The 22,979-nt window shown below is 34.0% G+C and overlaps 2 protein-coding genes across 5 annotated transcripts in view; one reads left to right on the top strand and one right to left on the bottom strand.

Annotated features, from left to right (window-relative positions):
* The window catches only part of LOC118198257 (apical endosomal glycoprotein-like), a 74,369-nt gene extending 69,814 nt beyond the window's left edge, over positions 1-4,555 (bottom strand). For 2 of the 4 annotated variants that reach the window (XR_015044069.1, XR_015044068.1), the window contains exons 1-2: positions 4,371-4,555; positions 1,323-1,466 (exon numbers count right to left, since the gene is read on the bottom strand). Coding sequence is in view for 1 of the 4 variants with exons in the window: in XM_085826991.1 (XP_085683117.1) it covers positions 1,323-1,466; positions 4,371-4,428 (202 nt within the window). In the remaining 3 variants the exon portion in view is untranslated. Of the gene's footprint in view, positions 1-1,211; positions 1,467-4,370 lie in introns of those variants that run through there. The other 2 variants (XM_085826991.1, XM_085826992.1) reach the window with 2 other exon arrangements.
* LOC146994203 (uncharacterized) overlaps positions 1-22,442 on the top strand; it is a 97,412-nt gene extending 74,970 nt beyond the window's left edge. The window contains exon 3 of the mRNA XM_085826322.1: positions 21,990-22,442. Within this exon, the coding sequence (XP_085682448.1) occupies positions 21,990-22,162 (173 nt within the window). The 3' untranslated portion in view covers positions 22,163-22,442. The remainder of the gene's footprint in view (positions 1-21,989) is intronic.
* The last annotated feature ends 537 nt before the right edge of the window (positions 22,443-22,979 follow it).

Raw genomic sequence — 22,979 nt, 5'->3', positions numbered from 1 at the left:
TGCTTCGAGAGACCCCTCAAGTAATCCTCGAGTGGAGTTACCACTCGTACAAAACCTCAAGGACCTTCCCAGTAAGAGCCATCTGATATAATAGAGAAAAATGTAGAAAATAAAACATCTTAGTCTCGAAATTATGTACATAATGGGATTCTGCTCTGTTGTGTGCAGATATCGCCGCAATATTGGTGCAAACAGCGACATTTCCGGCTCAATAACGTATTACGTCGAGGGCGCCTAACTTAAGACCGTCATGACCCTAGCATCCCAAGAGAAGACGAAGGAAGGCAAGACGGTGCTGAATATAAAGCAAGCAAACGACAAATCAAGAAACCCAACCGAGAGGCATGATAGAACGGTGCTGTGGAATAAGAATATACAAGTGTATCCTGTAACAAATAAGATAACTATAATGTAACTTGGTTTGGTTTATGTAATTGCGGGGGGGCCAAGGACCGAACTATCAGTGTTCAGCGGCTTTTACAGCTCGGCCGCTTGTGGGCCAGGCGTGTTTGCTCTTTTGAAAATGTTATGAGGAGTAATTGAAATTTGGTCATGGATAGGGTTTATTTTGAATTCCTCGTGGATAATGGAGCTACGTGCAAACCACAGCACATTCACTATTCATCATAAAATTTTATTCTTCAAAGTATTTATTTTTACTCTTTCCCTTTTATTTGCAGTGGCCCAAGCCAGAAATGCGTATAATAGAATACGGCGAATAAGGCATAAGTAGAGTGTTCTTATTACACGAATATTTAGAAACATTAGCCGTACCAGTAGCTCACACAGATGTCCGGTTTATCAAATAGAACTGCAGTCCTGCATATAAATTTTGCAGTAGTTTTATTGACCAAGCTGGATGTGTGTCGCTAATTGTTTCTGTTGAGAGTCATTAAAAGTTTTACTGACCAAGCTGGATGTGTGTCGCTAATAGTTTCTGTTGAGAGTCATTACAATTTTGCAGTAGTTTTTATTGACCAAGCTGAATGTGTGTCGCTAATTGTTTCTGTTGAGAGTCATTTAAAGTTTAGATTACAATTGCTTGCATTTACTCTTAGACAGCAATAATAGCATAGTTTATAATTCAAGATATACATTTTACTTTAAGTAATATTTCTTGATTTAGTAGAATTAAATCTGTTCGATGTTTGTTAAAAAAAGCCATTAAAGTAATGGTAATAAATAATTTAAACTCTGAAACCTAGAATTACCTCATCAGATCTTTTTATGCACTATTTTGCGATAATTCCTAAGTTGTTCACTGTTTGATGCGTGTTACATTTAGAGCCGGAAAACTCCTACCAAGAGGTAATTCTCTTTACCTGTCCCAAACGTGTGGTCCACTGATGGTCCTTCACCAGCGGAGTTTAGTTGACCTCTTCCAAACTTCCAATTCTCGAAGTTTTCAGGATCATTCCTTAGAAAGGAACAACTTGAATTGTCAAAATCACACACAAGGTCTTCAGCTGAAAATCAGAAATAAATCAAACAAATTATTGCAATATGTGTTGTAGTAAAATATTCAGGACGAAATGCTAAGCAGAGAAAAAAGAAAGAAATTGCAATTTTACGTACATAAGCTCCAATACATTGAACAATACTTTGAATCCGTATACTTTTAATACAATACTTTGAAATATTCTACAAACATGTGTGACCTTTTCCTCTTCCTCCAATAATTTGGTTTTATCAGCAACTACCAAAATTCTGAGCTTTTTAAATTTACCTTCAGATACATAGACAAATTATTGCTTCAACAAAATTAAGAGTCTTTTAGAAAAGAATAACAAAACGGACATAACGTTATCAATCTGTGCAAATCGAATTTACTTTTATGCCAATGGAATAATTCAAGTCATGAGAAATTAAAGCAGCCATTTGCTGCGATACACCAGCATATTTATATAAAATTGTTCAGAACTGTGCGAAAAACTTCAGAGTTACCAGTTTCGAAGGTAGAAAACGTATCGGATTTATTAGGAAGAAACATAATTCAAAGCGAGGATATATCAATTAAAAGCATGATATCGCATTTAATATCTAACGGAGAATATAAATGTTCATATAAATAATGAGCCAAGAAATTGGCCTTACTTAGGATGACATAACAAGGTAGTTAACAGGAAACAAAGCAGATTGATTTAATTGATTGCGGTAATAATGGTTGAATATCGTTAGTCTCATTAGATATATTTTTAGTGGTTAATTTTTTTCTAAGCCCAAAAGGGCTATCAGTCTCGAAGCGCATTTTGCGGCAAATCACTAAAAGCTTTGAACAACATTTCAAATTTTTGCTACCCAATATTATCGCCCTGTATTATTAAAGAAGTTAGGTAATGAAGAATCTGGAAGAATGTATCTATGTTTTCGCATTGGGAAAAATCAACGGAAACTAGAGCCATCAAAATTTAAATAAAGTAGTCCTCCATCTGAACATGGACAACAGGAAGCCAGTACTTTGAATTTAGTCCTTATTATCTATTTCATATTTTGTAAAATTGAATCGAATGTAAAGTGACTGAACACTGATATCGAGAACTGAGAAAAGCCTGAAAAAAAAAAACAGAAAAGTGTATGCTAACACTTAATGTTTCATCTGAATACTAAACGTATACTGCTATACTGCTTTTAAAATTTTGTAATTTTGTTGTTGAATTTTATACAGCGTAAGTGCGAAGAAAATCATGCTTAACATTAAAGCTAAAAAGACCACAAAAGGAAGTGCGTGTAAAAGCAGACTGGTAGGCTGAGAGTTCAGCGAGAACGTAAGAAAACCTTAACAAACCCTTTTGGGCGACCGTTAAAATCTTAAACGGTTCACATTCCTGTTTCCTACTTTTTAGTGCTATTTCTCTAAACATATCTATGGTTTTGGAAACACTGAAACACACACTAATCCCAGTGCTACATAAAATGTATGCATATACTGAAAAGTTTATATGTAGGCTTGTGATAACCGTAAGAATTGGAGGCTCCCTTCAGCCCACCTGGACACGAGTGTCCCCATAGCTCAGAAAAAGTAGCCCGTATGTCCACAAACACGAGCAGCCAGTAATCCAGCCACCCTCAAACAACAACAAAAATTCTAAATTTAAAAAAAAGTAAGCACATCTAACACAAAATTACAAACCAACAAACAAACAAAACACAAATTCACAACATAGAACACCACAGGTATTTAAAACCCATATATATATAGAATTCAATTTTAACAGAAGATTCCTAGAAGCGCCCTATTTTCATTGATATACTTCATTAGAGCAATAGTATAGGATTTAAAAACTTTAAAATTAATGGCACTTACATTAAAATCAGTAATGTTAAAAATCCGTCTAATAAAGGCTGTTAAACTACAATCAACCACAAAATGCCTAGCATCCCCATCAACCTGACAACTCGTACATAGTTTATTTTCTTGCAGATTAAATCGGTTGAAATAGAACGGAAACCTACCATGTCCAGTTAAAACCTAATTAACATCAATATTGTTCATAACATTTCATTTTATTCGTGATTTTAATTAGTTCCATAAATCCTTTGTTTTTAGGTGAAGAGAACCACTGTATTTTCCATTTGTTAACGTAAAATTCTTTCATTCTTCGAATAGCAATTGTCTTCGAACCTATTACTTCAATATCCATTGCACTGACATTTCAGACCGCCTGCTTGGCCAGTGTTTCCTCTCGCCTATATGGGCTTTAACTCAATGTAGCTTAATATTTAAATATGAACTCAAATTTTGTAAATAACTCTTAATTTCGACAATTATTAGATTGAAATTGTCTGGGCGGGAGAGCGCATGGAGAAGTGACAGGCAGCCAGTGTAAATATTTACAGACGTGGGTATAAACAAGGTATTTTTAATCCATAATAAGGCTTGTTTGAACACTTCCCTTTCTGCTCGGAAAACTGAATTATATATATTCAACTTAAACATTCTATAATTCACCTCAGTTCCATAGTAAAAAAACAACAAAGGCAGCTCCTACGCTTCCTTCGACTCCAGAACCATTTGTATAAATATCAAATACATCAACAGCTGGATTACTTTTCAAAAACCAAAACAGATCTATTGGAAGGATGTATTAAATGAATATTAAATTTTCAAAAATTTTTGAAAAATGTTAGCATTGGAATGAAACAACTGGACGAATGGAATTGAAAATGTATGAAGATTATTTAGTTACAAAGAATGTTAACATTCTTTGTAACTAAATAATCTTCATTCATTTTCAATTCCAGTCGTCCAGTTGATAACTGTGTTGTAATTACAGTAAAACTTTTTAACAATAGCTCTTCGCGGTGCTTAAAATTTGAGTACCTCAATTGAAAGAATATCAATAATTTCGGTTAAAATAATATTATCTTACCTGAACCATAACATGTAAACAAGATTAACATCACAAAGTTTCTTAACAAGCGCTCCATGGTTTTGTCGTTTCACACGATCTGAATGTTCACTCTGTGGTCGATAACATTCATGTGAAATTTCTAATACCTAAAATGAAATCCAGTTTCTGTGTAAGCACTTGTCAGAATAAGTTTTATGATGAGAAACACCCCGCAGGAGAGTATAACAATCCTTAAACGTGTGAAGTACTTTTATTATCTTCCTTGCATTATCTTAGCATTGTCTTCGGGTGCAAAGATAAAAAGGCAAAAATCTAAAAGTTAAGTGCATTTCATGTAAGTCAAAGATGAAATATTTTTGCTTATGAAACCGAAGAAATGAATATGCAAAATTAATATACAGATAATGTTTTATCGCTATGATTTATGACTGTAATACTTGCTAAACTCGCCAGAAACTGAACTTTGTAGATTTCGATATAAGAAGTAAAAAAGAAAAACAGCGTGGTGTAAATAGGGATAATCAATTTTAATTGTGAACTGATAAATTTCCTATCAGGTAAACCACATGGCATGAAACTATTTTCCAGGCAAGCACAAGACTAACTTGAAATCCATGTTTACAAAGAACGAAATTTGTGTGGGGGGGAGGTGTGTGTGTGTGTGTGAATATGGCAAAGCCTCGAGGGCTATCTGCCTAGGATGAGGGATGCCTTCGTGGAGGACTTTCTAAGGGAAACTGGCTCGTATGCACGTTACACACGGGGAAAACCACGAAAACACCCATGCAGCCAGCCCGTCCGCGGGATTCGAACCTCGGACCGAACTACCAGTGTTCAGCGACGTTACCGCTCGGCCGCTGGAGGGGGGGAGGATACCGGCATCTGCAAAACTTTATAAAAATCTGTAGTGCGTGCAAACAATGGATATGCTAACAATCCAAATTTGCGTAAATTGCCCAGAGAAGCACACATTCTACTGCATTGCAAATATGGTTTTGTTTAGTTTGGTTTATTTAATTACGAAAAACCATTCGAGTGCTATCTGACTAAGGGCGGCGCCTATGCAGCACACCGTTCGCCGGGATTCAAAACTCAGACTGAACTACCAGTGTTTAGCAACTTTGCCGGTCGGCCACTTCTGCACTGCAAATATGAAATCGCAGGCTAACAAATTGCTATGTGACATTGATAAACCACCTCAAGAACACAAAAACACTGCTGCTCAATTAAAATAGCAAAACGAGTGCTGAGTAGACACCAGATTTCATGGCCTTCTAATTAGGCCTTATCATCCGGCTGAAAAACCACGGGTGTCGAAAGTGCGGCATGTTCCATTCATCTTAAACGTTTTGATCTTATCATCCGATATGTATATCACTCCTTTGATATAGTTTAAGTAGACGCGCCATGTAGCCCGCTCTAAATAACTATAAGACTGACATTTGCTTAAACTTCGTTATTCCGAGGACTGTTGGTTACTAAGATTGTGCTGTTATATTTCTGGAGGCGCCTAAATTGCGTGTCTGCTGTAATACGTCTTTTACACTCAAAATTGTATTTCATCTTGAATACTGCTGTACATGTGTAAGAGATGTTATCAAATTACATATACAAATTTGAAAAATAACTTTTGACTAGAATGCTGAATATAGGAAAATATTGATTACATATATGAAGACTATAAGAAATAAATGAAATGAAAGAAATGAAAAATAAAACAATCTATTGTAAGAATTTTCATATCATTTAGAAGACGAAAACACAACGTGATATACAAACATACTGATATGAGTGGAGAAAAGGCTCCAAGTCTATCCTAGCTCTCTTTCCTGACTATCAACTCCTAGGAAAATACTATCGGCTTGACATATTAAATGTCCCCATGCCGCAAAGCTATATGTTTACAAACATCCTTATCTTCTCGATACAGTCTTTGCTTTCTCGAGATTTTTATGTCCAGCGGTTTGTCTCCGAATAACTGATTGAAATTCATCTGATCCGATTATTACTCGGACTTCGGGAAGGTTCTGTCAGGAATTTGGATTACCAATGAAACTACTGCACATTTCAATCTCGCCATATCTAAGCTCTCGGCTTCAGAAATAAATTATATGTGTTATTAAATGCCTTATACAGGCCGCCTAGTTGACAATAAGAGGTGAGCTCCGATCTCCGTATTATTTGTGGGAAAACGGGTTTTTGGTATTTCATTTCGTTTTTTACAATTCGTGATTAAGAGCCTATTATAATCTCAAGTAAGAAATCAGCTTAAAATTTGAATTATACTCCGCATTTATTTTGAAATACAAGTAACTAAGATATTTAGAACCAATATATCTAGAGTCTGTTTAAATTCACTGGAAAGATCAGATGCTTCAGATAAAAATATAAATTCTAGTTAATGCTCCGAGTACAACTGCCTTGTTAAACAATCAGTGCCCTCAGTTTTATGAATAAAGTAATTTTTAAATTTCCGTCATACACTTAATGCTAAGTAGACAAATATCCATGTGTGCTTGTTGAAGGAGTGGAATCATTGGCGATTTTTCCAAGTCCAACCATATAATAAGCCCTGTCAGACTGCTTAAAATTCCGTTGCCCCGTTTTCAATGAATTTCACAAAATTCGTCGCCAGATGGCGTTCGCGATTTGCTACTACCTTGGCTATTAAGTTGTTCCCTTTTTGCAAAGGTGAGATTTTCATGTGACTTTGCTTACGCCCCGAATCTCGGGATGTAAAACATTTTGTCAGCCATTGACATTTGACAACATTTTGACACAGGGCAAACTGACACTGCCTGTTCACCATTTCAAATTTGAGATGCGTATTGATTATGTAAAACTGCTGCGAATACTTACTGAATAGAAATCGCTAGGGTGTTATATATTGTTGTGATCATATATATTATTTATTATTTTATTGAAAAAAGTGAAACTCGAAACGAGCGTTCGTAATTTGGAAATGTTTCTTGAAGTGCAAGCAGATTAGAATATTTTGTAGTTAAGTATGACAATAGGCTAAAATATGTATTGATGCGTTTTACTTCTTATAGTCCTTTATTCATATACAGAAAAGTTTTAATTTGAGAATGTAATCATTATTAATAATATCGCACTTTAGTTTAAAATACCAAGATTTTTCTGTTTATACTACGACAAATAACATTTAAGTAATGTATGCAAACAAATAACATTTAAGTAATGTATGCAAACAAATAACATTTAAGTAATGTATGCAAGTGTCAAATAGTTAAATAAAAATCAGGTTACATAGGAATTACATTCGAATGTTAGAATTAATTGCAAAATACATTCGAGAACACAACGACGTTCAGCTCTCCAAGGCACACGGAAGATCTTTGTTCGCTCGACGTTGGGAGCCAAGACAGGTTCATCTCGAAAACACATATTAAGTGTATAGCTAGTAAAGCTAATGACTGTGCGATATTTGTGTTTTTAGGCAAAAACTCGGGTTTAGCCTTTACCGAAAAAGACAAACTTATGTCTCATTTATAAGGCCCATAGTATGAATTCTATAGTCCCAAACTTATGTCTCATTTATACGGCCCATAGCAGCCTCTCCTGCTTAGGCGGCCGCCTCCAAGATTGATCCAAACAGCACAGTTCGTGCAGAGCAAAATCTGGATGACCATCACATGAGCTCACTACTTTATCATAAACAAACTCCTGTGCAAAGAACTTAAAATAAAGTATATGACTCCAGAAAAGCAATGAGAAGTTCTCAGAAAAAGGCGTTAGCAATGGGAGGTTACCTTCTCTTTCTAGTTTAATTTAGAGATAATCCAGAATGACTATAATATCATACACTTCACTGCCCATGACTCAAAGACCACAGTTCCGTAGTTTAATCATACTGGAAAGAAATTATTTGTAAATATTTTACTCCTGTCATTTATTCCGTCTTATGAAACTTATGTTTTATTGCATATTATCTTAATATTACATAGCTGTAAATTTGTATTGATGTTTTTTCATTTTATCTGCTTGAACTGTATTCTCATCTGTTTGCGGTACAGTGTCAGTTCTGGAATTGTGTTTAACTGAAGTTACGTTTCGACCGCATTTCTCAAGCATGCTATCTATTTTTCATTCAGTTCATGATTTAGCCTGATTCAAGAGACAATGGTTCCTTCTTTACCTGCCTACCTCCTATTTTTCCCAAGGAACTCCAGTATTTATTTTTCACGTATTCATTTCTCCAGTACTTTTCGTTTTGATGTTTATTCATGTGCCTATCAAATATCAGTCGGATTGACTTATTAAGGCCGAAGCTATATGGTAACACAAATATATGTAAGCTACGATTTGACGGTTGAAATTGTTGTTTTCCTATATACGATACGAGCACAGTGACTCGAAAACAAGTACACCCCCATTTTGATTAGTTTCGATTACTTAGATTATGAAAATGGACTTAAGGGCTATGTGTCTATGGGCACGATGCCTTTGCAGAAGTTAGCCTTCCGGCAAAGAAAACGAGCCGAAATATCTACATGGCGAAAGATGTCTTCGTTGAGGATTTGCTAAGAAAAGCATTTTCGTACACAAGTTACCTTAGCCAGACCGCATGAAATTTCCTATGCAGCCTTCGTAAAAGTTTCCTTTATTTTGATTATGACAAAGCACTTGGCGGATATCAATCTAAGTGATACCTTCGTGGAGAACATTCTAAGGTAAACTGGTTCGTATGCACGCTTACACGTAGAGAAAACCACAAAAATCCTCATGCAGCCAAGCCCCGTTCGGTGGAATTCACCAAAGCAACAGTGTCCAACTACTTCCGCTCGGCTGCTGGTTGAGCATCCTTCGCAAAGAACTTTTAAAAGAAACGATTTACGTTGAACCCATAGTAAACTACCAAAGCTTCTAAGTTGCCAAGCCGTTCACTGAGATTTGAACCTCGATATGACTACTAAGGTTCAATCAAGACTCAACAATCGCGTTGTTCAACTGGAGAGATGTTTTAAAAACAATTGAAATGACTCTTGCATTTCAGATTTTACCCGATACTGGTGAAAAACCATTCAAGTATATGTGCTTAAGCGATGAACTTCTATAAAGAGCTTTTTATTTCTAGAATCTAACTAATGGCTATAGAGTAGAAATGGCCAGTGCCAACTTTTTATGAGTAGATTAAAAAATATCCGAATCATTCGTCTTGCTTATTCAATGCAAGCTATACTGCGTTATTTGTTTAAATAGAGCACTAAAATTGATACCATCTATGTCAGGTTAAATTCGTTGCCAGTGGCAAATATGAAACTGAATGGTTTATTGAAGCCTTAGATTTTGTTATATTTTCTATCAAGCAGTTTGGTTTAATCTACCATTATTATCTTCTTAAAAAAATTAAAGAAAAAATCGTAACTTTTATTAGGAAAAGTACAAAAGCTCATTTTTGAGCTGCAAAAATAAGTATTTGCTTCAAGGAAGCAATTTAAGGCATTTTTGCCTTTCCGCCGATTTCAGTAACAATGATTTTTGCTTGTGACTTCTTATAATTGTGTTTAAAATAGGTTATCTTCTGTAAGAATCATATTCTTTCAGGGTTTTTTTTTCTATCAAGAAAATTGTCTTATTAACAGAAATGTATTCTCTGATTCAAGGAACCAAATTTGAGTAATTTGTCTTTCAAAGAAAAATATTCAGCAATATTTCCTTTTGACATAAAAAGGATCCCGGTTAGTTTTACAACAGAGATTATATCGCCAACACACAATTGATTTCCACATAAATTTTGAAACTGTGTTATTACCCAGGCTTAAAACACACGCACAGGAGTGTACTAGACACCTGGACTCCAGGAGTTGCAGGACCTAGGTATACAAGTACGATTTTGTAGCATTATTGTAGCAAATAAATTTGTTTTAACAAAGATATAGGTTTTACATAATGTTACACAAAATTTTGCATTATGCGACAACATAACACTGAATACATTTTCAGACTTTTCGCAAATGTAAATACTTCATAATGAGTTATTATAATCACTGTCAATTGCTCAGACATCAAGAAAATAACCCCAATAATCGTTAATATTTTTTAGATTGCATAGAAGATTTAATCCTTCTTATTCATTTCGGAGGGTTTCTGCTTACTTTAATGATGTCATAAATTTTCAGTTTACTCAGCGGGGTAGAATAGGGGAGCATGATATACACTGGTGAATAGTTGAGAGGACGGGTGACAGTAGCAGCGATAGCAACCAGAAATGGAAGGAAAGAAAATGTGGGCATAAGAGCAGTATATAGTAAGTTGTGTTGTGCTTTGAGAGATATAAAGGATTTGACGTATTTGACCGTTGTTATTCAAAACCAGAATTTAACAGGAAATAATCAAGACACAATAACACGCCGAATAAATACTAATTCAGACAACAAAAATCAGCGTTATATTACAAGTCTATATATAGTCAAACAACAAAAATCAGCGTTATATTTACAAAATTTTCACAGCCTGTTTGGGGCTTCTATAATTAAGACACAATAACACGCCGAATAAATACTAATTCAGAAGTCAAACAACAACAATATAGTCAAACAACAAAAATCAGCGTTATATTTACAAAATTTTCACAGCCTGTTTGGGGCTTCTATAATTAAGACACAATAACACGCCGAATAAATACTAATTCAGAAGTCAAACAACAAAAATCAGCGTTATATTTACAAAATTTTCACAGTCTGTTTGGGGCTTCTATAATTAAGAAACAATAACACGCCGAATAAATACTAATTCAGAAGTCAAACAACAAAAATCAGCGTTATATTTACAAAATTTTCAATTTTGTAAATATAACGCTGATTTTCAATATAACGCTGATTTTTGTTGTTTGACTTCTAAATTAGGAAAGAATCAGTTGACGAACTTGCAATTTTTGGTACGCCTTCTCGACATAACTTAGATGATTTTGCGTATGGTTGTATTATTGGTAAGATCGAAGAAAGCGAAAGGGAGATCGTCGTTAGCCACAGTGTTGTTTCAAGGCTTTTGAAAATCATTTCAAACAAATGGAATGCGTAGCAAATGTAACGGGGGAGATTGTGTTCGCAGTGCCGGGTTGGTCTAGGTACAATATAGGTGTAGAAGTAGGTGTATAGTGCTATCGACAAAAAGGAACCTCAAGAAAGCTACTGTGGTAACAAATAAGTTACTTTCTGCTACTGTTAAGCGAATCACCCAAAAAACTGTAGCCCTGTAGCCAGACATTTGCATCAAGGAGGACTATATGCCCGCCGTCCTGTTGTGTGCATTGCATTGTCTAGACATCTCCATTCCACCCATTTGCAATGGTTCGTCAACATTGCAGTTGGATAGAAGACACCTGGTCCTGTGCACTATTCTTAATGCTACAAATTAAAGGGTACTTCTTATTACAGCGGCCCCGAGATTGGATTTGAATACCAATCAGAGATATGTCGCTAAAATCTGGCTGCTTGTTCTTAGACCTTGCCACGTAATTTTATACTAGTACCGGCTACGTATTCATATACCTCGTCATGTAATTGTTATATTAGCAGCGTGTTGCAGTTTTGCTCTTGACGCGTGTTTCTTATATTATTCATTTTATGGGGTTTTCGTATTCGCATTATTTATTTAAAAATATACTCATTGTTATTTTTCCGTGAATATGGCATTAACAAGCTTTAATTTACCAAGTAATAAGATGGATGCTGTATCATTTTTTTAAGAAACAGGTATTTTATCTAACAAACGAGTATGCAAAAATGGCCGCAAATTGAAGCTTTATGTTACCTATGAAACCATTTGGAAATGCAATGTTAAAAATTGGAAAAAGGCAGACCTTATTAGAAATTGGTTCAGCGATTCCAGAATATTGTTCGTCGCTGTTATTAGATTTATGTATTCTTGAGCAGAGGGGTTGACGTCCATGAAATGGTGTAACAACAATCGGTACTATTCCATTTGAGGACCGTAAAAAATCGCCGAACTGTTGCTGATGCCAGTGCTGCCAAAAATAATTGCCGCAACCCTAACGCAAGAAAAGAAGTATAATAGTAAATAACTATTTAAGATTAATGTTTTAATTTAGATGAAAGGTTAATTTCATGTAATATTTTTTATTATTATAATTTATGAAAAAATGGCATAAGAGTAAATAACTATTTCATATCATTATTATAATTTGTTTAAAAAAAGGCTAAACATAACTGAATAGATTCCTGCATCGATGTTTCGCTAACGAGTTATCGCTAAAGCATAATTTCAACTCGTTGTTTGTTCAAACATAATTTTCTATAATGAATGATGTCTTTTCTTTGAAAAAATTCTATTGCAGACTTTTCGTCATGAACAATTCCCAAATTGTTAAATCCATAGAATATCAAAAAAGGATTTAAAAATCAAAACAGGATTTAAAAATTAAACTAGTATTTCAATGACGTCTTAAGAAATATAGAACAATCTAAACGTACGCAATTTGAAATCATCTCGTACGCTAGATTTTGCGCGCTGTTAAATGGGCGCATCTGCTAGGTTTGGCGCTTTTACGCATACAGTTTCTCTGCAATTTTTTTACGGTTGTCAAAACAAAATAGTACCCAAAAAGCTTAATATGTGTGAAAGTGCTGCAGTGGACTGGAACGTATCACGTAGCATATCAGTTTAATAGCTAGTCGCACTGTCTAGCTATACCATAACTACCATTTTCACCAACCTAATTTTTGCTGCTTTCTTAAACCTGGCAACTGTAGACGAACACGCAATTAAGAAATTGGGAATTAAGAAAAAACCTTGTTCATTATTAGTTCCCAAGTACGGTGTACTAAGTAAATTTTTATAGCTTTTTAAATTATTCTGGCCTAATTTATTATTTTAGATATGACAATTTCATTTAAATGAACATTTTTGTAGCATGAGGTGTACTCCTTCTGTTTACATTTGCATTTACACATTTGTATATGTTTTGATCGCATCATTGATTCGATACTTACATACTGTGGTATGGTTTTTTTAAACAATGTTTTTTCATTTAATATGATGTTTCGAACAATTTTTAAATAGATTTATATCGTGCAGGGGAATTCTTGACATGCACATGAGTTAGCTGAATTTGGGGAATTGAATATTTAAGTATAATTTTATTCTTTAATTTACATATGCATGACAAGCACTAAACACTACGTCTGAACAGTTGGGGAGAGTGAGAAATAAGCTAATTCCCCTTGAATGATCAGTAATGTTTCGCTATCTTTTTTAAATTGTTCATTTTTAGGTATTTTCTTTGATATGGCTAATTCTTATTTTCAATTTCTGAATCTCATTTTATATGCATTTTCACTACTATTAGCTAGTGCTTGTACGGCAGTTTTTCCATCTATCATTTTTGCTTTTACTATATTTCAAATATTTTAAAAATAATTTCAATTAAAAAAATAGAAAAAAATTCTGAAAGGTTTCAGATTTAAATTACGTCCAAAGGAGCGTTTCTTTAACGTTTCGTGTGTTACTTTCATTTATTAAATATCATGCTCTACGTACTCAGACTATAAAATTCAGTTCAACAGCAATATCGCAAATTAATTTTAAAATGAGCGTATCTTTAGGATTTCCGATACAGAGTCTCGCGCTTTGGAGATAAAAATGTTTTTCTTTCCGTACAGTGTTGCCATTGGTCTCTTTGAAATCGTTTAGTTTTTTAATCAAACATTCGTTAAATGTTACAAAATCTGAAATCGACACTGAAACAAATTTCAAATTCAAACTAGGCCTTCCACATGCCCACATTCTATGAATGATTACGTTATTCAAATTTTGACGGCTCTAGGTACCGTTGTTTTATCACAGTGCGAGAAAAATACGTACATTTATGCAGAATTTTCATTATTTAATTTCTTTAATATATAAGACAAGGCTATAATATATGGTGGCAACGATTTGAAAAGGGATACAGCCTTTTAAAGTTTTCAACGCAAAATGCTAAAACGAAATTAAGTTCTTCAGGATAAATTGCCCCTTTGGAGTAATAATATCAGTTTTTATTTTACCTTTGATTTTTAATTTTTCTTTCTTCCCTTCCTTATTACGACTTTGTAAATTGGAATTTATGTAGTCACCATCGTAATCCTATTTTTCTTTATTGGCTTTCTTATTTTTATTTTATTGAAATACTGGAATTTTTAATAGCTGTATCCCCTTTTCGTTCTTATAATTATATATATGTATGTATATATTGTGTGCGTGTGTTTGTATGATTATTGTTTATTATTTACGACAAAAGTTATCAGAAATAGGCTTGACGGAAACGAAGATGTATTGCGAACCCTTTCCAAGAAAACCGCTTACATGTCCAGTTTACTCTAATCATCTTAAAGAAGTCATGTTTGATGCTATGTTCATTTATATATTTAGAAATTCTGACCGTGTTAAAAGGTGGGTTTTTTTTAGGGAAGCGGTTGTGTGTGGAAGTGACTGTATTTTTATTAACTTTAATGGTTCCTATTAGTTACAAAACTGAAATAAGCTTAATCTCAAGAGGGGCAAAAATAAATGAATAATATAATAAAATAAATGGATACTATTCCGTTTTGAGGACCGTAAAAAATTTGCAGCGAAAATGTATGTATGCGCGAAATGTATGCATTAAATGGGCGCCAAATCTAGTGTACGCGCTGATTTCAGATTGCGTTAAGTTTATATAGTTCTATATTTCTTAACACTCCATTGCAATACTAGTTTAATTTGTACATCCTTTTTTGATATCCTGTGGTTTTAATAATTTGGGAATTGTCCATGACGAAAAGTCTGCAATAGAATTTTCGTTAAAGTGCAGAATCACCCACTGCTTGACACGTTTTTAAGAATTGCACATACTCGGTATCCATGTACACATCGGCCTATTTTCACTTGAAAAAAATCCCAGAATTGCACAAAAATGGTACTGCGCACACCCTTGACTTTATCTATGTATACATCGACCTATTTTCACTTAAAAGGTAAAAGAAAGTTGACAAAAATCCAATTGTTTTTACCCTTGTAAAAAGCGGCAAACAAATAAGCGGGCGATTCTGCACTTTACGAGAATTTTTTCAAAGAAAAGCATCATTCATTACTGAAAATTATGTTTGAACAATCAATGAGAGGAAATTATGCTTTAGCAATAACTCGGTAGCGAAATAGCGATGCAGGCATCCCTTCAGTTATGTTTAGCAATTTTTATATAAATTATAATAATGATCTGGAATAATTATTTGCTCTTATGCTTCAGTCATGTTTAGCCTTAGCCTTTTGTATATAAATTATAATAGTAAAAATGTATTATATGAAATTAACCTTTCATCTAAATTAAAACATCAGTCTTAGATAGTTATTTACTATTATACTTCCTTTCTTGCGTTAGGTTTGCCGCAATTATTTTTGGCAGCACTGGCATCAACAATAGTTTGGCGATTTTTTACGGCCCTCAAAACCGAATAGTACCAATAAATGAATAAAAATTTTTAAATAATCAGTAGATAGCATGAATGCCAATGATTTCTGGTGTGTTGAGATATCAGTAAAGCTAATTTCCATTAGCTTTCATTGTTTACAAGAGCTCTGCCAATATCATTAAGAAAATTAATTCATATAAGCCGCTATAACCAATAGAATATGGGATGATACAAGTAAGGTTAGGTTATTTAATTACGGCAAAGCCTCGAGGGCTATCTGCCTAAAAGGAGGGATGCCTTCGTGGAAGACTTTCTAAGGGGAACTGGCTCGTATACACGTTACCCATGGGGAAAACCACGAAAACACCCATGCAGCCAGCCCGTTCGCGGGATTCGAACCTCGGACCGAACTACCAGTGATCAGCGACTTTACCGCTCGACCGCTGGTGGGCGATACAAGTAAGGTAATCCAATAGATGTCTACAGAAACCAGTAAAAGTCTGTAGAATTCTATAAATACCAGAAGAACGTTTCACTGGTTTCCTATGGGGTATTTTGACATTAGTAAGGAAAACCAGTAGAGATAAATAGAAACCAGTAGCATTCTATGGGTACCCATACAATGTTTTACTGTTTTCTATGGAGCAGTTTTAGCAGGGATCCTTAGTATTAATGCGTAAAATACGTTCTTCAGCTTAAAACAAGTACCACAGTTAAAATTGAAAATTAGTGTATCCGTACATCGAAATCACCTCAAACATCTGCTGCCCATTATAGGAAGTCAGCATTCCTAAAAATGTGTTCCGCGCGTACGGGCTCTTAATGGACTGAATGCGCACAGAAACGATGTACCTTAATTTCTTTTACCACAAGGATTACCAACACTTTACAGTCCTGGAACTTTCACAAAAGTACTCTTACAGCTCTAGTCAGTATCACATAGCACAATCAGTTCTTACATTTCAAACTATTAAGAACGCTAAACAAAACGCAACGTACTGCACATTCAAAGAGCAAATCTCACACTGAAATATCTCAATACTTGGCAATCGACTCAGAACTGAAAAAAAAAAAAAAAAAAAAGCAAGCAACTGACTGACTGACTGATAACTTATAGCCAAATACCACTGAGATCAGTAGTTTATCTGGCTTAATCAAATTTATGCCAGATGGGCACAATAACATAGAACTATCTTTCCATAATGTCCGCCATAAGGAGGAGCTAAGACGGATAAAGAATAGGAAGACCAGCAACGCAAGAGCTCACTAGCAAGTAACCGGCCCGGTAAAGGCGTGACTAAGTGGGAGTTATAAAATGAGTGTAGAATGTGAATAAAACTGGTGAATTTAAGAAATACACAGTAGAATAAATAAGTATGATACAAAATCAAGAATGCTAATAAACACATTAGGTACATTATTTACATGTGGGCACTAGGTGGGAAAGTTCGGGTCCATGATAAGGTGGGCCGCAAGTGGGCGCAGTTTGGCGTCCTCATTCAATATTTCGTAGGTAAAGATATCAAAATTTCTCATATGGTCACAGTTCAGAGCTTTCGTGAAGAATTTCCTGTTGATCTTATTCAGGTGCTCTTCTAGAGTGTCCAGTTTTAAGTCACAGTGCAGTGTAGCATTGCTCACAAAAAAGGGAGCATGGGTGATAAGCCTTAAGACTTTGTTTTGCATGATTTGAAGTCTTTTTATATCCTCCTTTGTAGCCGTGCACCAGGCCGGCGACGCAAAAGTCATCAATGGCCTAATTGTGGTGATATAAACTAGCCTCTTTTTCCTGAGGTCTAAGCTAGAATAATTACCCAATATAGGGATGAGACTATTTACAACAGTGAAAATTGCCATTTGGACCGATTTATTCTCAAAATGGGGTGGATGGAATCATGTCGTAGGGATTTTTTCCGTTTTATTTTTTCCCTGTTTATTTCCACAGCATTCATAGGGCACAGACATAAGAAGACAAAATTACTTTTAAGTAATCTAAGCTGATATGCTGATCATCATTTATTATTAGCTGTTTATTAAATTCTGTTTAATATTAAGCCTTTATGTATATATTCTTAAAAATACAAGTGTTTTCTAAACTTAGCTTTGCAGTATAACATTATTTTATAAAAAACATAAAAAGTAAATTTTATTATAATTATTCAATTATTATATTTTATTTATGATTTTCATTATTATATTATTATTACAATCAATTCTAATAATTTAATTATTATAATTAATTATAATAATTATATGGCAATAATAATTATTATAATTACGTTGTAATTGATAATTAGTTTCTCTTTTTTATCTTCGAGATACGATCTATCTGCATTATTACACATTGAAAAAAAATTTCCTATTAATTAATTATAATGATTATACAGTGGTAAATAATTGTTATATTTATTGGTTGATCTTTACAATGTGGTAACTGGTAGTTTGGCGACATTTTGGAGGCGATAAAGGTTACTACCTGGGACTTTGGTAATAATGTGAGCAGTACTCAGTTCCGATTACGCATTATTTTGCGTGAGGGAAATGAGAGATCATGGGATATGTCATGTGATATTAATGGACGAATTACGGTTCTTTAATCGGAAAAGGGGAGAAATCGGGAAAAAATGTGGAAATTTTGTATTTAGCTTTATTCTGTGTTGTGTGAAACAGTGTTGTTTAATTTTTGGATCCCATGGCCCTAACTAAAGTGAATTCGAAATGGGTATTTAGGCATTGTGATAAAGAGAAGTTTGCTTTTTATTTAGCGGAGGAAATATGGAGGAAAAATTCGCAGAAAAAAATCTTTCAATAATTTTATTGAATGAATTAGAAAAGTGTATCCGCCACGTAATCAAGATTCTGAAGAAGATTAGGTAAGTTAGTATTTTTAATTATTTGAGGATATTATTTTTATGCATTGTTCTAAATGTAAGGTGGAAAGGAATTTGGTATTATTGGGAAAATTGTTATTAGCAGTGATTTAGTTTAAAGTAATTAGGATTGTAAGGTAATTTTTATTAATTTAATGTATGTGCTCATTTATATTTTAAGTAGTGTTTTTGAATTTAATTATATTTTAATGAAATGATAGTTATTTTGTGAATTTTATGTTTGTAGGAATTTGGTATACGTTTAAGTTGAAATAAACGTGCATGGAAATAATTTAAATATTTGATACTAAGTATTTGTAATGCTTGCGGTATGAATTCGTTGGTAACGTGTATAATGTAATAGATGATTTAGAGGTAAAAGTTTTTGGATATTTTATTTATTTTATATGTGGAAATGTTCATATTTGTAAAGGGTAAATACTTTTTCGTGATCAGGCAATTTCATATATGTTCTTTTTACCGGGTTTAAAGATTGAGAAAATTGTCATGTATTTTCGTGAAATTTTTCTAATTTATGAGAAAAAAGCAGTGTACATGGATATAGTGAAGAGTGTGCGCAATGCCATTTTTGTGCAATTCTGGGATGTTTTTTTAAGTAAAAATAAGTCGGCGTGTACATGGTTTATGTGTATGTGTTATTTTGAAAAACGCGTAAGGAGTATGGTATTGTGCACTTTTTCCCAATTTTGCAGTGAATATTTGTCATGATTAAGCAGTTTTGTTTGATAAAATTTCTAGCATAAGTGTAATTCGGCTAGTAGATTGTTGGAAGAAGTGTTCAGTAGATAAAAAGAAAAGAAACATGTCTTTACTTCGTGAAGACAAAATGGCGGCGGGGAAAAAAAATAGAGGGTTGCTGTAGGAGAGTTGGTTGCCAAATTTTCGCCAAAAAATCGCCAAGTTACCATAATGTAAAGATCAACCTATTTATTAATTATAGTAATTATAATAACTAGATTATAATAAATAAAAATATTACATAGCTTCGATTTTTGCGCTGAAAGCTATATGCAGTATTACATGTACTGGGGAGCTAAAAAACAAAATTTCTTACTTCAGTACTAATTATTTTGTATCACAATCACTACAAATATTCAAGTTCTCTTCCTCTTCATAAGAGGAAATAATCAAAGATTTGCATAAATCTTCAAGCAAACCATCTTTTTTCCAGTAGTCATTTTCTACTATTTCTACATAGGTGCAGTACTTCTTCCAACTTTCTATCGTTACGCTTTCAAGAGCTTCTTTTGTAATTTTTAATAATTTATTCATTTTTTAAGTAATTTATTGATATTTTTTCTACAAATCCAAAAAAATAAATAAAGTCGCGAAAGACAATTGGTGCAACATCATATAAGGATTTTCCCTTCCTCGATCATATGAATTCCCTTTTACCAACGAAAAAAAGAACTTTCTCTGACCTCTCATTTAACAGACACCCCTTTTGGACGATTCTATGTGTTTTGGCGAAATGCCAACAGAGGCTTTGCAACAGACAGTGGAACTTTATGCATGGACCGCACCCAAATGTCGCCAAATTGTTACAAAGTTTGGTGTATTTTGGGTATTTCTCGACAGATTTGGCCATAAAAATTAGTCACCAAAACCGTTTTCAGCTTGGCGATATCTCGCAAAATTAGCGAAATAGCCATAATAGACTTGCTCTTGAAATCTCATTTTTCAGGCAAAGTTTCTCTTTGCAGATTTTCAGGTTACATTATAACATAATTTCAATAAAATTAACAAGCATATGTTACATACAGAAATTATGTTTTATATATAATTTCGCTTAACTTATTTACATATATACAAAATTTGAAATAGACACATCCTGCCTCTTATCGCTTTCTTGATTTGCTCGTCTTCACATATTCCGCACGGCATTCAGTAATAAATAAATGCGAAGGCTAAGAAACATCTTTCTTACAGGCCGAAAACTCTGGACTAGAAATATGTATGCATGATATGAAATAAGAAAATGAACGTATAGAGAAAATGCATACATCTCACATTATGATGTATCGTCAACAACCAGCACTTTTCTCAAATGGTTATATTCCCTAGTAGTGACCGGGCGCATGCCGGCTGATTCGGTCGGGTGCTTTGTGAAGAAACCCAGTCTGGGGTTATGTGTGTAAAACTCACATGCTGAAAATTCAGCAAAGCCAAAATGTTATGCTGAGGATTATATCCAATAGCCCTTGGTTCTTCAGGAACGAGGTTATTCAGAACGAGTTAAATATTGAAAGCATTAGTATACACATAGCAAAAATTGCACGGAAATTCTTCAGGAACATCGAAAAGATGAACAACAGCTCTATCCCAAGACTAAATTATGATTATACCAGCGAAGCAAACAAAAAAAAGCTTAATTTAATTTTATCTACTGTTTTAAGTACTGCTTTTCTGTATTTCTATATTTGTTTTACGTTTGCAAATCTTCACCGTTCATATGCAACTCTTAAAAGCACACGCTCATGTGTCGCCATCTGTCTTTCAGAATATGAATCACTAATTCATTTCACCAACACCTTGTATGTTACAATATATCTTATTTTAATACTTAGTTCAGAACGCATTACAATTAGGCCAACTTATTTCAGTCCAGGATCCCTTTACTTCTCATTATTGTATTGTAACTTGATAACTTTCTTTTTATTATATCAAATAAATGTACTCAGGATTTCAATTAAGTTTAAACTTTAAAAATTTGCCTCCACCAATGCCTGTCGAACAAGAAAATGCACTCTCTTTCCAGTACACCCATTGGATCACATGACCAGTAGCTCCTCCCATCCAGCCATGGACCTGCCCTGCTACCTGTTTCTAACTAATTTGAGCGCCGGATGTCGAAGCAGTAACTGTTACGCTTATCTCTCTTGATGGACGATCTGACTTTACGATTTGTATGTACGCAAGGCTCATGAATTGACTATCGTTCGGAATTGCTTATCTTTACCTATGCCATGATACAACGACCACTGAATTCTCTTGAGGAAAAATTCATTCTTCCTCAATTATATTCTTCAATATGTTATGCCAGGAAATATATGCCTATTTACAATGAATTCTGCACAGGATATGGCTGTCCCAGGCTAGGAGCCTGCTGAAGTGCCCGGCACCTGAGCCTTGTGAAGAAATTGCCTTTTGAGAAAGTCAAGGGCTTTTATGCAAATTTCTTAGAGAATTTTAACACTGTTTGCGCATTTCTTTATCATTGAGGTTAGAAGAATATATATCAAATGCATATATTATTATTATTATTATTATTATTTTCTACTTCCAGTTTTAAACTGCTTGTAAGACAGTCACTGATTCTGTTCCTCTTCTTATAGGAATGGACAATTCTGAAGATGTTTGTATTTATACTACAGAAGAAGGGACTTCAGTAATTTCCAGTCAACCGAAAAAGTTGGAGGAAATTCTATCAAACATGAATCAGTCATTCGGGCGGAGTTTTGAAGGAAAATATGGTTCTTTATTCAATGATAATCACAAGCTATACTAGTCAAGAGATGCAAATTACGGATGCAGCATATAAAATATGTAAATAAATATGACCGCATGCTTTGATATTATCTGACAAACAAATTTATTAAAATTTATATCAGTTCATCCAGGGCTTCAGACTCCCTAATAGCATTTAAAATAGCAACAAAATAATGACCTGTGTGAACTCAAGTTCACATAAATTCACTTAAAACAAATCTAAGTCGTGTCTGAGGATTTTGCGATGTTTTCTATTATGCCATTTTACCGAACCACAGAATTTTTCAATATTTTGTGTATATTTATTTACTGTTATCGGAATGTGCAAAATTATATCGGGGATTAAATTTAAAATAATCAAATTTCCTGAAACCCGTGATTCATTACTGTTTTTTTCATTCATTCCAGGCCTTCCAAGAATCCGAAAGAATTTGCAGATCCATCATTAATAGCTTTTTTTTTTTTTTTTCATTAGAGAAGCCGCTCTTCTATCGGGAATTCTCAAAACACATTTATCAGTCTTATCAAACGATCCACCAACTATTCATATGAAAAATTCGAACTGCTTCGTTTTGTTGTAGTGTAAGAGGCCTTTCGTCGATTTTTACAATTTTGTTTGATCCTCAGATTTTACCCAAAGCTATGTTTAAAAGGCTTCATGAGCAAACTTCTCTCAGGCAATTGTACCAATCACTTACTCTTTTGTAGGCTATATCGCTATGTTTATAACTCTCTTGAATACATGCTAATGCTCTCTAACATCTAGAAATGAAATAAGTGCAATCACAAATGTGGTTATAGAACGTTCCTTTTTCCAATGGTTATGCTCTTCGCAC

Source organism: Stegodyphus dumicola, chromosome 11, assembly GCF_044657685.1.
Source record: "Stegodyphus dumicola isolate Sdum_Otavi_A_Nest chromosome 11, ASM4465768v1".
Taxonomy (NCBI): Eukaryota; Metazoa; Arthropoda; class Arachnida; order Araneae; family Eresidae; genus Stegodyphus; species Stegodyphus dumicola.
This window is presented reverse-complemented; position numbering and strand designations above follow the sequence as displayed.